The sequence below is a fragment of the Columba livia genome, chromosome 1 (genome assembly GCF_036013475.1).
Source record: "Columba livia isolate bColLiv1 breed racing homer chromosome 1, bColLiv1.pat.W.v2, whole genome shotgun sequence".
Lineage (NCBI taxonomy): Eukaryota > Metazoa > Chordata > Aves > Columbiformes > Columbidae > Columba > Columba livia.
In genome coordinates, this window is record NC_088602.1 from 131,461,806 (window position 1) to 131,481,804 (window position 19,999).

Genomic DNA, 19,999 nt, shown 5'->3' on the forward strand with positions numbered 1-19,999 from the left:
ATCAGAGTAAGTTTTCAACTTTAAAAATCTACATTCAAATTTTGGCTATGGTGTAGAGTGAAAGTCATTTTGCCATGGCTTGAGCTGGCTTCCAATTAAGTTATTCAGACACCTTCTGTAACACATTGTATTCTTTGGCTAGATAAAAAGATTAGCCAGGTCTGTGGCAAGCAATTGATGCAGAATGGCAGAGGACTGCCTTCTGCTATCTGTTATTCCTCCCAGAGGTAACATCCTATCTCTGCTGCTGCCACCAGCAGCACTTCTTTTTATTTTACTGAGAATTAATCTGATTTATTTGGCCTTGTGTATGATCAGAGATGTGTCCAAATCAAGCCTCTGTAACAGATTTTTGGTCCATCTGAATTAGTTAACTGATTGTGAACAATAACAAAAGAAAGAGCAAATGTCAAAGTTCAGATTTTCCAGCTTGGGATTGGGGTGAGAATGAGGTCTGTATATGGTAGGAAAATTGAATTTAAACAAGCTTTAGTTTTTTCAGGGAGCTAACAGAAGAAGTTGCTTCTATGGGCGATGCTGCATAGTGAACAATACTGTTCTAACAGAACTAAATTGTCTCTTCGAGGGATGTGGTGCTGGGTGACAAAGCAGGTGAAAGATTTGCTATACTGGCTACTTTTACATACTCCAAATGAGTCAAAATGTATGTTCCCAGTTGTCTTTGCCCATAGCAGGCTGGACACAGAGGAATCACTGAGGGTGTGGTACGGGCTCAGTTTTGGTTTGGTTTATTTTTAGTAGGGGCCATAAGGAAACACAGCTGTAGCAGGTCTGAAGGTACCATCTTTTTAAATGACAACTGCAACATTTTCTTCCTCTGTGAATTTAGCCTCAAGGATCATATTGACTCTCTTTCAGATCTTTGAGATCACATCTCATCCGCTTCTGCTTTGTGTAATCAACCAATTAATAATGGCTTGAGAACCAGGCAGGGATAATTGGTATACACTTTGTGGAAGAATAATCATGAATGTGAAAATAAATTAGATAGATTGTAATTGTTTTCCTTGCGTCTCATTCTTTTGCACCATATTAGTCCTTGCAGTACTTAATGGAAGAATATAAAATCAGATAGCTATTCTGGTTCAGACCAAAGTTTTCATGTAGCCAAGTGTCTGTCTTTGATGTGGACTATTAAAAGGTGGTTTGGAACTATGATAAGAAAAAAGTAAAGATAGAACAATCCTCTTCCCAATACTTCTCTGGTATCCAGCAATTACTTGTTTTAGACAATTCCTAAGCTAGTATTTATATAGATTGCTGTTCTCCTGCTTAGGTATTTTATATGCGTAACTGGCACTGTTGCAACATCCCACAATTACTACCCTTACAGAAAAGTGGTATATTATCTCCACATTATAGATTTTGAACTAAGGAGCAGAGAGACTTCAAATGCCACCATCTAAAAATAGATTAGAGCTGTTACAGTTCATTAGCACAATAAAAACTTTGGAACAAATTGATACCCAGTCTGTCCTTAAAAATCTAACCTCTCTATAAACTTCCTATTACAATAGTACATGATGAGACAAGGGTGAATGCAGTCCTGAAATTTTATGACAGTTCTGAGTTGCTTCACTTTCCCAGTAAATGCCAGCAACACAATCCTATATAGAATGACTTCAATTACACAGTGTTGCTTCCAGATGACTTTCAGACTCCAAGATCAGGTACCCCAATTAAAGAAGGAAAGGTGTATGGGCATATGGGATGTTCATCAGAAATTTGCAGACTGTTTAAAAGGATTTTCAAGTTGTTGAAAATGTCAATAGCTCATCACTCTATGACATTATACTCCTAAAATAAGTACTTGTAGGTTAGAAGGACTTTGGATAGATGGGAGAATACATGCCAGGAGGCCTAAGCAGATTTGGACTCCCTTGCCTTGGCACAGTCCTGCTACTCTGTCCATGGAAAGTTTTCAGTGCTGTGTCCTGCTTAGTTAACTTGGGGTTCTCTCTGTCACTATCTCAAAATCACTAATATGTTTAACTTCATACCACTTCCAAGTCATAGCGAGGGCCTGAGCAGTACTTTCTAAATGGACAGAAAGATACAGAGAGTAACATCCACACTGGTGGATCCAGGCAGGCACTGCTGATGCCACAATGTCTAACCTTCAAGTGCTTGGCTCCAGGGTTAACATGTGCCTTAGTGAGTAGATGGTACTAACCTTGGCGTTGTGTCTCATAACCTGCTCATTTCACAAGCTTACATGCCCGTCTCCCCTTGGGCTTCACAGCTTGGGAACCTTACCTCCAGGCAGATCTTCCAACTGGCTATATAAAACATAGCAAAGGTGTGTGTGTGACTTTGAAGGGAAGAGAGTGAAAAGGTTTATTACAATGGTCCCAAAATAAACTGGAATGAGAGGCCAAAGCAGAAATTTTCCTTGCTGCTAGAGTGTTAGGGTGATATTTTATCACTTACATGATGATTGAGAGACTGTAGGAACAAATGTGCGGCTGTCATTTTAAATTAAAGACATTTGTTAGATATTTATCTTTTTAAATTTTTTTTTATTAGTATGCATGCATTGTCACTAGGCTACTGTACTCCAGAAAGGCATTTTATACAATGAGTACTGAAATGCTCTGCTTCAACTTCAATAAAAATTATCAAAATACTTTTATACCTATTGTGACATGATTATTGCTCACAGCTCATATGTTTGGTTAACTGTGTGGCATCTGGTCTGAATACCTGGATATTATGCTGCAATCATGAATGGCTAATAAAGCTATATTAAGTACCTAAAAGTTCTTACTAATATAACTGCAAAAGTTAAAAGATCTACATTGTTTTTTCTTATTCTGTTCATCCAGAAAGCTGGTTACAATATTAGTAGTGTATTGGTTGGATACAACTGATAGAAGTTCTAATGACCTCAATATAAAGAAAGGCTTAAACAAATATTATATGTTTTGAATATGAGACAAAGATGCTTAGAAATACTTACGGCTAACATGGGATAAAACCTTCCTCATAAAAACCACACTGTTGGGAAGAACATAAGCAAAAATAATCTCATTTATAGTGCTGTAGACTGTAGGCAGTAAGACTACTTTTCTGCATTGGAGTTTAGAGACACTTTTGTAAAAGGAACCACAGACTTCCATATGAGAAACAAGCACAACCTGAATCCCAGCTGGGTATAAAGATAAATCCATAGATTGTACTAATGTTGGTGCTTCTTGCTCTTTTCCCTGCCAACTAGTTTGCTTATGTATTTTATAAAAAAGGAAAGGCGAAGTTTGTGGCAAGATTTAAATCCTGCCTGACATCCTCATCTTGGCATCTATGGAGATACACCATCAGGACAGGGAGACCAGTTTGTTATCTCATTATCTTTCAATTTGAAATAAAAACACCTCTAAATAGTTGGCCTTCCAGTGTGGCTCTTTTTTGTTGTTTCTCAATAGCACAGCATATCACATTGCTGAACATAAATTGCTCTTGGCTAGTTTTTCAAAGTAATTTGACAACATAGTTTGATTTTGCTCTAACATAATCTTGAAACTGTTTCCCAGTAGTGGAGCAAAGGGAATGTGCAGAAACTATTACACAGAATTCCTTGCAATTTTCTCCTTTTTTAAAATACCTAGGTTCAAACGCTCTATTTTGATGTATTCAGTGATTACATCAACTGTATGGATTTCATACATTAGATGAAACTTTGCTTAGAATACTAATGTTACATACTTTACCATAATGCAGTGAATCCCAGTTTAGTTTTGATTGCAGTAATCTGGAGTCAAATGTGCAAACCCTCGCTAATTTGATTCTACCTTTATCATTTTGCATATTACATGATCTAGAGCCACACAAACAAAACCTTGTTTGGACTTACCATGCTTTCCTTTTCAGAAAACAGAATTCTTTTTAATTAAAAACACTTAAAAAAAATCAGTATGTGTAATTGCTAACACCTGCTATGTGTTACTAACAGATGTTTCTTACTTACCTAAGGGAACTGTTATAATTACACTATAAGCTTATTGGAATGGCATTTAACCAAGATAGTTTAGGAACTTTAGGTGGTGACTTTGTGTTCTTTTATTCATCTTTCATCTAAAAAACTTAAAAAAACCCCAACCAAAACTAAACAAAAAACCAAACAAACCAAAACCCAAACAAAAACCAGCCTTCCTCACTCTCCTCTCCAGCTCTTATTCACCAAACACAGTTCACCACAATGAAGATTTGGACGTTCAACCTCTCCTCCTTCCTTGGTCCATCCCTAAGCATCAAGCAGGTGTTTGCATGTTGCTCCAAGCGCAGCACTGGAGCCTGTTTTGGCAAGGCCCAGCATGGGGCAGTTGTGTGAAGTCTCACAAGTCATGCTAATAGTGGGGTTTGAGGAACGCAGGCTTGCTGCATGACCTTAGGAAGCCCACTTAATCTCTCTGCCTCTCTGTTCTTCCCCGTGAAATACCAGAAACTTAGCCTATTGGTAGGCCTATGTCAGAGGCGCAGAGCTTTGAGATCTTCAGATTAAAGCAGAGGTCAGCACGGCTAGTTCTGAGTGTTGTCCTGTCACTAAGACCTCGCAGTTTGGAGGCAGGCTGGCCTCGTGGGCGTTTGCAGGAGTCTGCCAGCATGGCAGGCTGCAGGAGGTGCAGCGGATTCCTGCATCTTCAGATTCAACTGCAGAGCAAGACACTCTGCGTTCTCCCTCTGCATTTTCATTTATGAAACTAATCACACAATTACCTGCAGGCATGTGTTAAATATGACACTAGTCTCAGCAAAATAATGGGCCAATTGCAAACAATGAATAAAGAGAGGCAGCTCCATTTATAACTGCTGTTTCAACAGAGCTGTGTTGTAATCAAAGTGATCTGAGGGTGACTCATTAATTAATTGATGTTCTTTTTTATTATGTGCTATTGAGTTAATGAGTAATTTGTGCTAGATAACTCTCTGAACACAGTGATTACGTGAGATATTTTCTGGGGCTTTCATACCAATGACACGCTGAATAGGTGGAAGATGGTATTTGCTTATGTTATACTCATTATTAGCAAGTTCAGGATGAATATAAATCAGCAGAAGGACATTTTAAAAGGTATTAGATACATGCAACCCTTACCTTAAGACTTTAAACAGATACTCTTCAGCTTTTAATGCCTTAAATAGTATTAAAATCACCTCCTTTATAGTACTTCTATCACCCACAATTGGCAGCTTCTAGAAAGGGTGCCTAGACAAAAGATTTTTACTGGGAGCAGGTTTGTGCTAATGGCCTATTACCTTGCACATATTGTATTTTGGTTTCCTTTTGCAAGGTACTGAAGTGAACAGTAAACAGGTTTGGTCTGCATCATTGGACTGAAGTAGGAGAAATGTATTAAGTGAATATGTAACTGGCTTTTTTTTTTTAAATCTAAAGTGGTATTTAAAGGAATAAAAACACTATTCTTATATACAGTACACACTTTGCTTTCTGTAGTTTGAGTTGTTAAAGCTTTTGCTTTATTGAAACCACAACATCTCTAATGCCATAGGAGTTTTTTATTCATTAAACAACAAACGGCTAAATTGATAATTTAGTCTGACAACAGCAGCACAGTGGAAGCTTTCAGAAGAATCAGCTAAATGTATAAAATTATACCCAGCAATCACTACAGACCTTCATTTTTGACAAGATTTGTTCTAGGTACAGATGACTGTAAACTACCTACTGCTGAGAAAATTATAAGAAGCTGCTGTATATTACGTTGAAAAAAGCCTTTGAAGTACTTTGTCTGTACAGGCAAAACCTTGCCACGGTCCCTGTTTGTTTTGTTTCCCCACAGTCTCTCTTCTCACTGACCACTTTTCACATCATTTTATATGTAGACAATTAGGAACATTTGAGGGGTTGCTGGATGATTTTTCTTTATTTGCATTACATGAGCATAAATTCGGGCATTTTGGGAGGGTAGAAAGGGGCAAGAAGGTGTGCTTAAAAAAAACAACCCAGAGAATATTTCAAGTAAGATAAAAATACAATTATGAAGCAGATCAACTTTTAGCCCTGGTCGTTGCTTCTGCAGAATCCAGGCAGTCTTGATTCATCACCAGTCGTGGCAGATAACAGAAACAGCAGGCTATGGTTGGCGGAGGAGCCTTCTACAGTTGAAAATCAAGGTGTAGTAATTTGTACTTTTCCATGTGGTTTAAAAAACAGTAATCCAATAATAATATATTTTTTAAAATTATTGTTGTTATTGTTTTTATCTGGTTAAACTTAGAAATTTGTACAGAGTGACATAAAATAAAAGACAGGAGATACAAGTGGAAGCATTCCTGTCTGGCAAATGAACATACACAGAGCAACGGAGAATGAAACCTCTAAGGTAGGTAACTAAAATCAAACCAAAGGAATGGTCTAGGCCTCTGTCAAAAAGATCAATAAAGTGGCCCGGCAGATAATCTCTCTTCAATCTTGTCTTATGATATTATACTTTATTGGAGTTGTAAATGTTTCCATTAAATATTTCAACTCCAAGTTACTATTTTAACAGCCAGACAAGATGGAAGTTCGAAATACAGGAAAATGTGTAATTGATCTTTGACCTACCTCAAATATAAGTTTATACTGTATCTTCTACATACAAAATTTAGGTATGCATGTGAGCAAGATATATGAGCTTAAAGTGCTCAAAGTAATGCCATGCCCATTACAGCACTTCAAACAAGCATATAATTTCTCTATCCTTACATCAATTATGGTTGATAGCATGGTGAGACTATTTTTTTTCTCCATAGCAGGACCACCCTCCTCTTCCCCATTTTGAGCATATGTCACAAGACACACATACGCACACATGAGAAACACAGCATGTAACAATGAGCCACCCTTTTCCCATTCCACTCTACCCCATAAAGAGCTGAGCAGTGGCACTTAGTGGTAAGGAGTGCTTTAGCATTTACAGAACTATTACTGTGTAATTGCCTCTATCCTCAGCAAAGTCTTCCAGAAGCTTAGCTGGTTTTGGTGCTCTCCTACCTCAGATCTGTGGTTATCTGCTGTACATAACGAATGCTCTGCTTCTCCCAAAATGTCCTATGCTACTAGTATAATAACTTTTGCATGCACAGCTCTTGGTTTTCTTAAGAGCCAAAAATGCTTTACAAAAGCAGTGTATGCATTAGCCCCATTTGGCAGATGGGGCAACTGAGGCACAGAGAAGTTGAGTGACTTGCCCAAGCTTACAGCAAGTCAAAGACAGAAGCAAGGTCCCTACTTTTCCATTCCCCATCCCTATTTCAGAACCAGGGATTTCTATCCATTCTGTAGTTTGCTAGTGGAAAGCAGAAGAGAGATCTTTCTGGTTTCTAACTGAAAGACACACAGAAACTGGAGGAGAAAATTGAATTTGGATCAAAATAAGATTACATTATTCCTTTCTGGCCATCCTCACCTTCATGGAAAGGACAACTTGTTTATTGCACTTGAAGTAGATCTGGAAGAGCCTAATAGTACCTCTGACATCAACTACTTCATTATCCCAAAGACACTAAGGGACTGTGGAAGGGACTGGAACTGAAACTTGTACTCCAGGTTAGGAAGATGTTCCACAAAACAGGGCTAAAGTTCATTTGGAAAAGTATGTGGAGCTATTTCTTTCTGTTGCATTTCTTACTGGTCCTGTAAGAGTCAAATTCAAATTTTGTAAGCCATGCTTATTTTTAAAAGGGTTCACAGCCAGAAACAAAACCACACTGTAACAATAGTTATTAGAACTAAATACCCATTTCTAAATCAAGCCACCGTGCAGTGTACTCCAAACCATACACTCGAGGAATTACCTCATGGCATTACAAAGTTTCTTTCCCCATCCCCAGGAAAAATATGGTGAAACTGTTGAACAGCACAGAAGAACAGGAAAGGACAGCACTCAACTTGAGCAGAGGTGGACATTCTTAACCTAAATAAAAACAAGAGCTCAGCTTCATAGCAACATAGGGTATAGTGGTTTTCTCCTTTCTTTTTCCTCTTTTTTTTTTTTTTTTTTTTTTTTTTTAAATGCAGGCTGCTTTCCTGGTGAGCTAGGTTAGGCAAAGAGAAAAGAATTAAATGTGCATCTATCAACTTTTTAAACATTCATCCTGTTTTCCTTTGCCAAACACCTGTAAGCTCTGTCAGGGGCATGAGCACTTAGGGACATCCTGCTGATGCAATAGCTTCATGGCTTTAAAAACAGAGGTCCACCTCTCCTAGAAAATGGACTGATTGCCAACAGTAGCTGGCAGCAGTGACTCCACCTCTGTCAAAAGGATTTTAATTGCCAATATTGATGGGACAATCTGTAGGATGTTGTCATGGACAGCAAAGTACCTTTGCAGTCGAGTGTTGTAGCTCTCACTTTCTGTATTGGTATTTCAAAATTTTATCCCATCTACATCAGCACTTAAATTACCTCACTGAGGTGGGTAATTAATAACCACTCACTCTCTTATTGTCAGCTCAGGGTCATTTCCTTAAGGTAAACAGACCCTTAGAGGGGGCTGTTTACAGTGCCTTCTAGTTTCACTTCTTTTCTGGGGTTTGTAGAGGACACAGCCCCAGAAAACTTTAGGGTTAAGCCCTGATTAAAAAAAGAAAGAAAAAAAGGAAGGAGAGAGAGAGACCCCTCAAATTTCAAGAAATGTTAAAAATGTATATAAACCGAAGTTCTCTCCCTTCTCCTCCCCCGCAAAATTAAATGGTTTCAGAAAAATAACATTTTTTTAAATATATATATAAAATAAGATACCCAGAAGCATTGGTTTGAATTAGGGCTTAATTTCCAGCTCAATTAAAAATCAAATCCTGGCATTTTGAATGCCTGAGGGGCACAAAAGCAGCACCCAAAATCATTAACTTTTGCACCTTTTACAATATATCCCAAACTGGTCAGATTTTATTTTTTCCAAAATTTTGTAGTAAAATAAAAGTGCTCTTTGAGAAAAATCTATGCAATTAAACAGCAGATGCTTAACCCCTGAAAAATAGAGGCTTATAACAGAAGTGCTGATAGACCCTTTACCATAGCATCATTAGCAGCAGGTGCTGCTAGAGTTATTAGTTTTCTAAATAGTTTTAATGTAAACAGTATTCTTAAGCTCTAAGTGTAGCATAATGGTTGGGATTTGCTCTTTAATTATTTTTACTAGAAAGATACAGCTCATTTAAAATAGCTGGTAGATACAGAAAGCATAAATATACAGTAAGTTTAGACACTGATTGTACTAAATGCAACAATACAAAGAAGCAAACAGGAACACAAATGGTAACACAATAAAACTGTATTACATTTGTGCTTCAAATCTTACAATACATTATATACAATAGTCCAAAGTAAACATCTCATGCCAAATGACACAAAAAGAGACAAAAAAACCAACCAAACAAAAAGCCCCAAGAGCAAGCAAGAAGAATCCAGCTGTATGTACAGTACCTTTTTAATTAACATTCATCTCTGAACTGGAGCAATTTTCACTACATACAGGTGCAGTCCGCCTTTTATTTCACGCAACCATTCTGTCTCCCTATATCTATGCTATTCAGTAGGTTCCTGTGTCATTTCTTATATACATGTTGACGAAAAAAGATAAAAGAACATAGTGCTTTGTATTCTTAATGATGTGGCATCAGATCAGCGAACCTGGGGTGCGTAACCTTCTTTCATTAAACCCTCCTCATAGTCTGTCTGGCACAGAATCATGTTGTTCTTCAGGAAAAATTTGTCCCCAACGCAAAATCTGAAATTACAATAATAAGGGGGAAAAAACAAAACAAACAAAACACAGTTTCAGGATGAAAGATGTGATAGGCTCTTACACATAAGGATTGCACAACAAGCGTTCAGGGTATTGTTGTACCGACCGCACAGCTCGCACCACTGCTGCCTGTTGCAGCGCATGCTGATACGTGTGCACATATACGAAAGCTCAGCAGAGGAATTGCTCCGGTATCAGAATTAATCCTGTGCTTTCAAAAAAACCTAGTGCATTCAAGCGCTTTTGCTCCCCCAGCCAAAGACTTCATTCAAAACCCACCAAAGACTGTGGGAGTCTTGGATCAGGTCACTATCACACAGATAAAACAGAATAAATATCCCAGGCTACTGAGTTGAGTGAAAAGTAAATGTCCTGCTTTTACACAAATCAGAAAGAAAACAAAGTGACTGCATGCAGTAGGAAGCTCATCTGATGTATGCTACATTTGTCTCATGCAGACGTACCAGTAAGAATTTCTTGTTATATTCTCATTGGATATTTTACTAGAACTAATTTAAACTGGTGGTTCTGAAAATAACTTCTAATATACACATAACTTTGCCTATATTGTGGTGCAAACCAGAGACAGACAGGTATGCAGAGAAACCTTTTTTCTTTTTTTACTGTAGGAGCTGACTATAAATTTAGTTACTCAGCTAACTACTCTCTCTTGTGGTATAATTGTACCTACCTTGTTATACTGTTATATGTATCGGAATGATGTGATTGCTATAAAATGCTACGGAGTTATTTCATCTGATTTTTTCTGGTTAGTAGGAAAACCACATAACGTTAACGCTCCTGACTGGCTTCAAACTTCCAGTGAAGCAGGATTTCCCAGCTAAAGCAGTTTGCTTGTATATATAAGAAGGCTCTTCACTGACACCCTTTTCAACCCTTCCCCCCACCAAAGCCAATCTTCTTGAAGATACTTAGGGAGCAAGTGAATGGGGCCGATGCATAGAAAAGGAGTTACCCTAGTGACTGCCTTGGCAGGGTTACTTGCCTTTGTTTATAGTGAACTCTCCAGCTATAAAATATATTGGGAGACACTGCTCATATTATTCCAATTAAAATGAATGAAAGTAACCTAAATGAACCCCTTAACACTGATGTGAATAAATGAAACCAGTTTCTACCAGCTAATTATGGATCTCACTACATAAAGTATTGTTTAATGTGTAATGGATTATAATGTCCTTTTTTGTATAATTTCCAAATGGTGACATCTTGGACACAATTAGGGTCAGATATAAATGCTTGTGCTGTTTACGGTAGATTTAACAACAGAGTAGCTATGGGAGTAGCTGTATATGTATTTAATTGTAACAATTTAACCTTCAAATAGCAATGCCTGCTGTAGTTGACCCAGTAAAAGTACGTCTAATGACACAGGTTGACCTGCCTGACCTCTGATAGTGGTCTATCTTTATCAGATAGTCAATTTCTAATGATGTTCAAGCAGAAATCTTGGTGAATTGTCACAGATTAAATTATGTATTGGAAGCATTCCTTTAATGTTTTGTGAAGTTGGAGGTTTAAATGAGTAGCAGTTGGACTGATTTACATTTGTGAAGATTGGAATGCTAGACAAACAGTGAACACATTTATTTTCCAACTGGGTAGCTTTGGAAGTTTATCCTTATGCTAGCTAAATAGATAGAGGGAAAATAGTGTAATAAAAAAGTGGATTGAAAAGAATTAGCTCTGCTCTTAAAGGAAAATTGGTTTGTTTATTTGCAGACTTTTTTTTTTTTTTTTTCTATAGGATTACTGCCTGCTGCTGCTGATGGTTGAAAATAGAGATTATGGAATGATCCCAAAATCTTTAAGTTGTTTATGGCCAAGCCTCTTTTATAGAATTTACAGGTTCCTGCTCTGCTTCCCAACCCAATCCCGGTGTATTAGGCTACTAACAACAGAAAAGTATTTTTAGTAGGTATGTTGAAACGCAGAATACTGAAGCAAAGATGTTCTTTGTCAGTTTCTCTAGCTTACATCTATTGTATTTTTGTCCAATGACAGCAATGCTCACAAAAATTATTTTGTGCATTTTACCAGATTAGGCAAAGGAGTCTTAAATAGTGCTAATATGGGAAAGTGTTTTTCCCAAAGAAGTCACATTAAAAAAAAAAAAAGTCCTTATTAGTTTCTCTTAAATGAACATACGGATTAATATTAACTAAAGCAGGGGAAGCTAGGTACTGTGACAAGTCAGTCACTCCATTACAATTTGCCCAAGAATTACCGATGGGGTTTGAGCAGGAGATGTCTGTCCCACAGTGCCCACCACATCAGGGCATTATCGCACAGCGGGTGGCTCTGCCGGCGGGTCAGGCACCAGTGAGAGACACAACCACCTCTGCTTGCCCAGCAGAGAGCACCAACTCCGAAATCTGAATGTTATTGAGCTATGTACTCCTTTGTGTTCCAACGTAACACGGAGTTTAGTGGACTGATTTGTTTAAAATATTTAGTAAATGAAAAATAGGCTCCTGAAGTGCAATTCACTTGCGCAGCAATACTTTCACATGTGAATTCTTCCAACGTTGCTTGCATCAAAATGCAGGCTGAAGGATTTTGTTTCTCAGAGAAGAGCCAAGGTTTGATTTAAACTACACCAGCTACATGAGGGAGTCAGGATGCCTTTCCCAATAAAATGTGTCAATTCCTCTTGCTTTTGCTATGTTAATATGTCGAGCCAGAAATGCTCTACCTATGTCTACATGGCATTTGACAGTTTTATGCATGAGTGGCTTTAAACATACACAATTCCACAAATCATTTACCTTCCAAGTGTACAGCTGTCTTGCAGAGAAGCTGCTAGTGCCCTGTCTAGACATGCTTGGCTCTGTGATAACCTGTGGGGTGAGGGTCTGTCTGCATGGTAAGACCCCCTCTGTGTTCATCTGGGGCTGCAATAGCACGCTGGGGTTATCCTCTGTGCCCTGGCAGAAACCTGTTACTTGTGATACTTACGGTTCAAATTCAATTCTGCAACCATTTTCATATTGTGCTAGTTCAGTGACTGAAACACATTGGCAAACACTGACAATGTGGCTTGCATGTGACCCTAGGCATTAAATGTGTGAATTATGCACACATTAGGTGACAAATAGGTAAGCACCAGGTGAAAAACATAAATGTGGCATGCTAGCTCCCAAGTATAATGAGACAAGGCAAGTAGAGGGATGAAGTATGACAAATTCAGTACATCCACACTCTCAGACTTATTTGACTCTCAAATCAGATTTGGCCTCTTCTGAAGTAAAAGATCTAAATCATGCAACTACTTCAGGTTGGTTTTGCACATTCCAGGCTCAGCTTTAAAACAAAAATGGTAAATTCAAGCCTAGCCTTCCACCTCTGGTAAGTGTTTTTGTTTTTTTTGTTTGTTAGGTTTGTTTGTTTGGTTAGTTGGTTGTGGTTTTTTTTGTTTTTTTTTTTAATGGAAGTGGCACAATTTGGGTGTGCATATCAAATGGAGTCAAGGAGCATATTGAGATGCCACTGCGTTAGGAGTATATAATGAGGTAAGACTATTACTCTTCTAGCAGGCAGATGGTGTAGTCTTCTGCCTTCCTTAAAACCCTCACCCAATTTATTTAATAGGCATGCAAGATGAACAGGAAAAAACATACAATAGGCTGCATTAACATACCAGATTGGACGTACCACCATAAATTGACAATACTACTTTTAACACAACTGTGACATCATAGAATGACCATTATAATTAACCTACATCCTAAAACTCCTGTCATATTTTACAATAGCTAAAGTAAGGCCATTTATATTACAAAATTACCTATGTTATCACCTTGTTTGGAAGGGGAAGGTGTGCCTAGACAAATCACAAGAAGTATAAAACTTCAGTTTTGAGAAATAGCAATTTCATTGTTCAGAACAGATCTCACTGCTGTCTGTTACATTTTCTGATGTACAGAATGTGTGTCAAAGTACCGAAGACTTCTTAAGAAAGTGAGAGAAATATTGCTGTGAACAAAGATGGCTGTGTGTGAAGTGCCTCCTTTGGTAATGTCAGATTTTTGTTGTTGTAGAATGAAACAAAATCTGGAAGCATTTAATTGATTTCCTCTAGGATAAAGAAAGCTGACTTACCACACTCATATCCTTCCCCTCTGCTTTGTGCACCCAGGGATGTAACTTGTCCTCTGCTTTTCCTCCTTTCCCGTTTTTTAAATCTCCTTTGAGTTTCTAGTATAACTCAAATTAATGTTAATCTATATCCACCACTAAGAGAACAAAGCCACTCTTTTACACCACAGTTCATCAGTCCACACCTATGGTTTACTAATTCTAGGGCTCTGTCAAAATATCCATTTATTGTCAAAAGCTGGAAAGTGGTAGCTGTGCCTGGGTTTGTATAATTTTACCAGAATGATGTAGTATATATGCACACAGAATCTCTTGTTCAACTTACAATGACAAACCTCAAGTTGGTGTGCTTTTTGTTTACTATTTTTTTTAAGTAGGTATAGAAAATGTATTAATTTTTATTCTAAATTTAGAAATACTCAATTGAAATAAACAGTATTCAGGTCTTCAGAATTTATAAAACGACCACTCATGCAAAAATCTAATGTTGGTGTTTGAAATAAGGGCGACATTCCCTCCCTCCTTGCTTGACCGAGAACAAAGGCAGCATTGTGTGGGCATTTTACAGTTTATACTGGAGGTAAGTGTTTACAGCTACATCAGGACAGCAATTTGAATGAGTATGTAACCATTTCATTCCAGTTTCCATTAAAATAAAGGCTATTTTGGATAGAAGGATAGAACAGTGGATTTAAACACCCCTCAGTGATACCAGATGGGGATTTTAAACCATACCCTGAGCTGACTTCAGACAGTGGAGAGAAAATATCACAGAAGTATAGAACAAGCTGCTAAAGCAGCCGACAGAGAGTGAAAGGAAGGACACGGAAACTCCGGAAAGTGGGAAAGCTGAAGGCAGACTGACATGATCACTGTAGTCAAAAGTGTCAAGCAAAGACACAGCTGAGCCCACTTGCAAGATTTTCCACTCCATTTTGCTAGTCACACACATGCAATCTGACAAAGTGTGAAAGGCAATGTCTGTTTACAAGTTTATTTTTCCAGTGGTTACATTTTTTTTTTTCCTTTGAATTTTCTGCAGAAATTAACTATTTTGAGGCTACTGACAATGTGAGGTGAAGTGCTTCTGAGGAGAAGTTTAATGTGTTTACAGACTCACAACATTAAGATGACTTGTCACTAAGCTCTGTGGGTATTTAGTAGATGGAAAACTTAAAATTAGGAGTAAGCTGGACAGAGACATGAAAGATAAGGGGATGCTTAAAACCTTTAGGCTAGGAGCAGAGCTTAATATTCACAAAATCCCGACAGCTTTAAGCATCAGTATCAAGAAAAAAAAAGGGGAAAATATGTCAAAGACAGGCTGGATGAAGCAATTAGATCCTAGAGCTGAATAGCTTTATGAAAGGGAAAATATAAGACAGTGCTTATTTGACACCAGGAGACCAGGCTTAGTGGCTCAGGAGATCTTTTCCAGTCCTTTCTGTAGTCCATCTTCCTAGAATACCATATATGACAAAATGCCGTTTTCTTCTTACTCTGAAAATGTAGCCTTCAGGAGGCCACTAAAATGGGACAGGCACATTATGAGTTAGTTCAAAGATGGAGTTTATGGCCTGAATGAAAGTCCCCTGAAATCAAGGGGGTCCACACTGAGACTGGAACTGGATGCTGAGTTGTAGATACTAAAAAATAATAAAGCAATGAAGTTGTACATAAAAGCAGAAAAATCGCCAAATCTTTCACAAAAATTGCTAGGCAAAAACAGGCGGGCCTTTCTCTAACTGGTCCAGGATCAACTATTTTAAAGGGTAGGAAGCAAGCCCAAAGGCTGCCCCAAGGATTAGTGCGATATGAGTTAATACAATTATTAGGTAGCATGGAAGGAAGAAGGGACTGGAAGGAGCAAACAGGCACAGAACATCAGAAGAAATTCAGTGTTGGCAAAGACAAAGTAATGCAAGCTGAAGAAACAATTTAGTGTACTCATGAACATTGCATATATTCTGTTAGGAGAAAAAACCTAAATCGTAGATGATAACTGAAAATCTGAAATATGGAACCAAGCAGAGAGCATTATATACTCCAGGTATGTTGTATTTTTATTGGTAAAAAGAATGACCCAAAGGATTTAAAATTTATTGGAGGAAGATAATGTGAAGGTGGAGCCTGAGGTCAAACATAAAGGTCTTGCAAAAACTGCCAAGCCTTGCTACCTCTGTTAGTGATTTTTGGATATCAGTGATGTGTTTGTAAATAAAAATATTCTCTTCAATAAATAAGTTCCACATTAGGGATAGTGGTTGAAGTTAAAGGAAAGAGCAAATCTAAACAACTCAATAACATTATTTTGCATACAAACAGGCAGCATGGAATAGAGAGAAAATTAAACTGCTATCTTATAAACTTATCCTAACTCAGAATCTGCTGTTTGGTTTTGATTAGCTTAACTAGAGGAAGAAAAAAGAATCCTGAGAAGGGCAACAGAAATTATTAATGACATGGTGACTGACAAGATTATTAAGTTTAAAAGAAAAGAGGTTTCACAGCAGATATAAAAAACCCTTCAAAACTGGGGATGGTCAGGTATCTAGCATTTCTGGGTTTTATTGTTATAAAAGTAATGAAAAACAACAAAAAAAATTAAATATATTTATTAACCAGAGAATGTAGTCAGTGGATGCTTTGTCACAGAAACCACAAAAGAGCTATGCTGGAGCACCCATGAAATAGGATTTATTATAAAAACCAAGAAAATTAATTCTTCAGAGTGCCGCTAGCCACAAATTGTGAGGAAGAAAAGTATCCTATAGACAGTCTGTTTTATTAGGCTCCACGAGAACTATTGTGATATAATCGGGATTAGGGCCACTTTTGAGAATTTCTGAAATTCTCTGAAACTTCTGGAACTGCTCTCTGTTTTGACTAGACGAACCAGACTGTATATCAGGTAAATCTGTTATTTTGTTCCCAGCCTAAGCCTTGTCTAAGACTATTTCAGCAACCCTTTGCACAAACTACATGCAAAGTAATAATCAAGTAAAGGTCTAGATTGAAGGCTCAGGAATGACAAGGCTAAGAATTATTAAATACTCCAGGAAAGCTCCAATTCAGAAGTGCCTAACAACACTTTTCCAGGGGCATCAGTGGCCCTAGGGCACAGTATGATGTATGTTAGCTGCAAAGCGAAATTGTACATTAGTTCACACTTGTAATGGTAAAAAAGGAATATTAAAAATAATCACAAGAGCTTCGCTTTTTGTGGTGGAAGAAAAAGAAAGTTCACTTCCGCATCTCCAAGAGTGCTGTGATGAAAATCTTTTGCACTCAGGGTAACAAACGTCTGCTTTGCTTGACTGATGAAGATTAGCTGACTTCTTACATTAAAGAAGTTTGTCTTGTATGGGCTGAAGTGACAAGACAATAACTAAGTGCTAATTGTGCATAACCAACACTAAAGATATGCAGACCCATTATGGCATGTAATAAATGAAGCGAACAACAGAAATATATTAGGTGCTTTAATAATGATACTAGAACCGTGGTTTGAAAAAAACAGGGATGTGAAGGGTTTAAGAAAGGAAACCTGGGAATGTGCATGTGTCTTACTTAAGTAAGTACTAAGGGAGGCTCTGCCTTATTCAGAATACAGTCTCTTAGTTCTGTGGCAAGACAAAATTGATATAGGACTTTAAATAGCATTAGAACCTATAATTACTTTGCATTATTATATAGTTTAAGCAGTGGTTATTACTTGCCTGGTATTTTAATTTCCCATGCAACATGATGAAAAAGGTCAATTTGGCTTTTTCTAAAGAGCGTAATTGTAGTGTGCTACACTTATTAGCAGCTGTACATTTTATGGTTCTTTAGGGATGTTTGATTTTTAAATGACTACAGTGTTACAAAATAATACACTGTAGGACAAGGTGAGTTAGCAAAGCTTATTTAGGGCTGTATCTAACTTTGTCCTGTCAGACTATTATCTTCCTAATCTTTTGTTACTTCCCTAGGAATGTACATCTTGTGTTTCTTCCCACCTGAAAATGAAAAAAAATACGAATGCTATAAAACTCTAAATAGGATCATGTAACAACTGAAAAATAACTGAAAATAATAGGTATATTAAGGAGCAGACATAACTGGTTCTCTCATTTCCTAGACCTCATAGAAGTCACTGGCAAAGCTGCTACCAGCTGTTGTGGAGTCATAAATGGATCGCTTGGAGAAATCTCTGACAGGATTTGGTCACCATTCTGAGCATAGCTGCTATAAGTTTGGCTGTATTCACCTCTGAAAAATTCAGTTGTTACAATTTTACCATTTTTGACATTCGTCCTGCAACTGTACCATATGCGTGACGCTTCAGAACAAAGTATCATGTTTGGATCCTTGGGATTTTTATAACCTACAGCTAGGATGTGAAAACAAAAATATGGCATAAGAAGTCCAATGCTGCTCCAGAGAAAATGGTGGGAATACCATCATTTAAATGTAAATGGTTACAGTTCTGGCAACAGGAAGAAACTACATGCACTTTAAAAGAAATATATGTGATAAAAATGAAGAATTCAAGTGAAATCAGTGTAGTAATGACAAATGATAGTGCTATGCTCTTCTGCAGAAAGGGATCTCAAAGTCCTTTATAAATATTAATTAATGAAAGTTGACAGTCTTTTGAAGGAGAGGAAGTAACCTTATTCATGTTTATTGATGGGGAATTTGAGGCACAAAAAGTTTTCTGGCCAAGGTCATGAAAGATGTTCTATATCAGTCCCAGGAAAAGTATCCAGATCTTACTCTCAGTCTTGGGTTTCCACTACTGATAGATATTTCCTCTTCATTTGAATGTATGCCCACACTGGTGCTGAATTAGCACTTAGCTTATGGAACATACCCAAGAAATTCTCTTACCTCTGATTACAAAGTTGACATGCAAAGCAGTCCAGGTGATAAACATTGTCCTTAGCTCTCATCACCATCTCAAAAGCAGGTATGAGCTTACTGCAGGCAGCACAGTTTCCTGTAACACCAAATAACCTGGAGATACAGAAAGAAATATATTCCTGAAGATGCTTAACTGAAAAGAAAATCACGTTTTCTTTTTTATCTGTGGTGGGGGTTTTTTTGTGTTTTTTTTTTTGTTTTGTTTTGTTTTGTTTTGTTGTTGTTTGTTTGGGGTTTGTTTGTTTGTTTGTTTGTTTGTTTTTTTCTTCCCTCAGCAGTTGCTGGGCCTTTTCTTGACTTCCCAGCACATCTCCCTTTGGAAAGACTGGTCTTCCGCGGCACAAGTCTGCGCAATTTACAATACAAAGGCATAGCCCTTTTTGCCAGAGAGAGCTTTATGAAGCAGTGACAGACTAATATTGCACCTATTGTGATGATATTTTTTTTCTGCAGGTTATACTGACCTTTCTTGATAAAAGAAACACCTTGTTAACTAAACAAAGAAATAGTAAACACACCAGGGCTGTTACATAACTGCACAGGCAGAGGTCAAGCTGTTTGCATACGTGGGAAGAGACTTCTGCTTGGATTGTGCGGTGCAGACGAGAGCCACATAACCTTGGCTTTTGGTGCTATTTATTATTAAAACACACTTTAGCTAGAAAAGAAATAACACTTGAAAAAGCCAATATTCTTTGCATTTTTGACATCTAGTGCTAAAAGCTTTACCACTATTATTAAAAGAACATTTTATGAACAAGTCATTTAAACCGTCAGAAAGCATTAGTGGTTCATGCACCTTACAACCCTATACCATAGTTATTGCTATGATTATGTTATTCAGGTAGCGCATTAAAGTAAATGAGGCTATAAACTATATATAGTCACATCAGGAGTAGAAGTATAAAATACTCTAAGAACAATATGAAACGCTGTTTTTGCCAGACATGTATATATATTTTTAAAAAATTCTCTTTGCTAAAGATTTTTCAATACTTTTCAAGGGTGTGTTTTACCAAAAAAAAAACCAACCAACCACCACACATATGCATCCTTTTGTAACACAGAAGGATTATAATGAACAAGAAAAAATACGTTAGCTCTACATGGCAGCAATCTTTGAAACTAAGTTTATTTAAACTACTTAATAGTTGTGATGGATTATTAAAAGTAATGCACTGCTTGTGCGTACCAGTTAATG

The 19,999-nt window shown here is 37.4% G+C and overlaps 1 protein-coding gene across 12 annotated transcripts in view; it reads right to left on the reverse strand.

Moving 5' to 3' along the window:
• Positions 1 to 7,993: 7,993 nt before the first annotated feature.
• Positions 7,994 to 19,999, reverse strand: part of LMO3 (LIM domain only 3) — a 62,228-nt gene continuing 50,222 nt past the window's right edge. For all 12 annotated transcript variants that reach the window (XM_065030317.1, XM_021298734.2, XM_021298728.2 and 9 more), the window contains 2 exons: positions 18,766 to 18,891; positions 7,994 to 9,753 (listed from right to left, as the gene is read on the reverse strand). In XM_065030317.1, the coding sequence (XP_064886389.1) occupies positions 9,648 to 9,753; positions 18,766 to 18,891 (232 nt within the window). In that variant the 3' untranslated portion in view covers positions 7,994 to 9,647. The remainder of the gene's footprint in view (positions 9,754 to 18,765; positions 18,892 to 19,999) is intronic.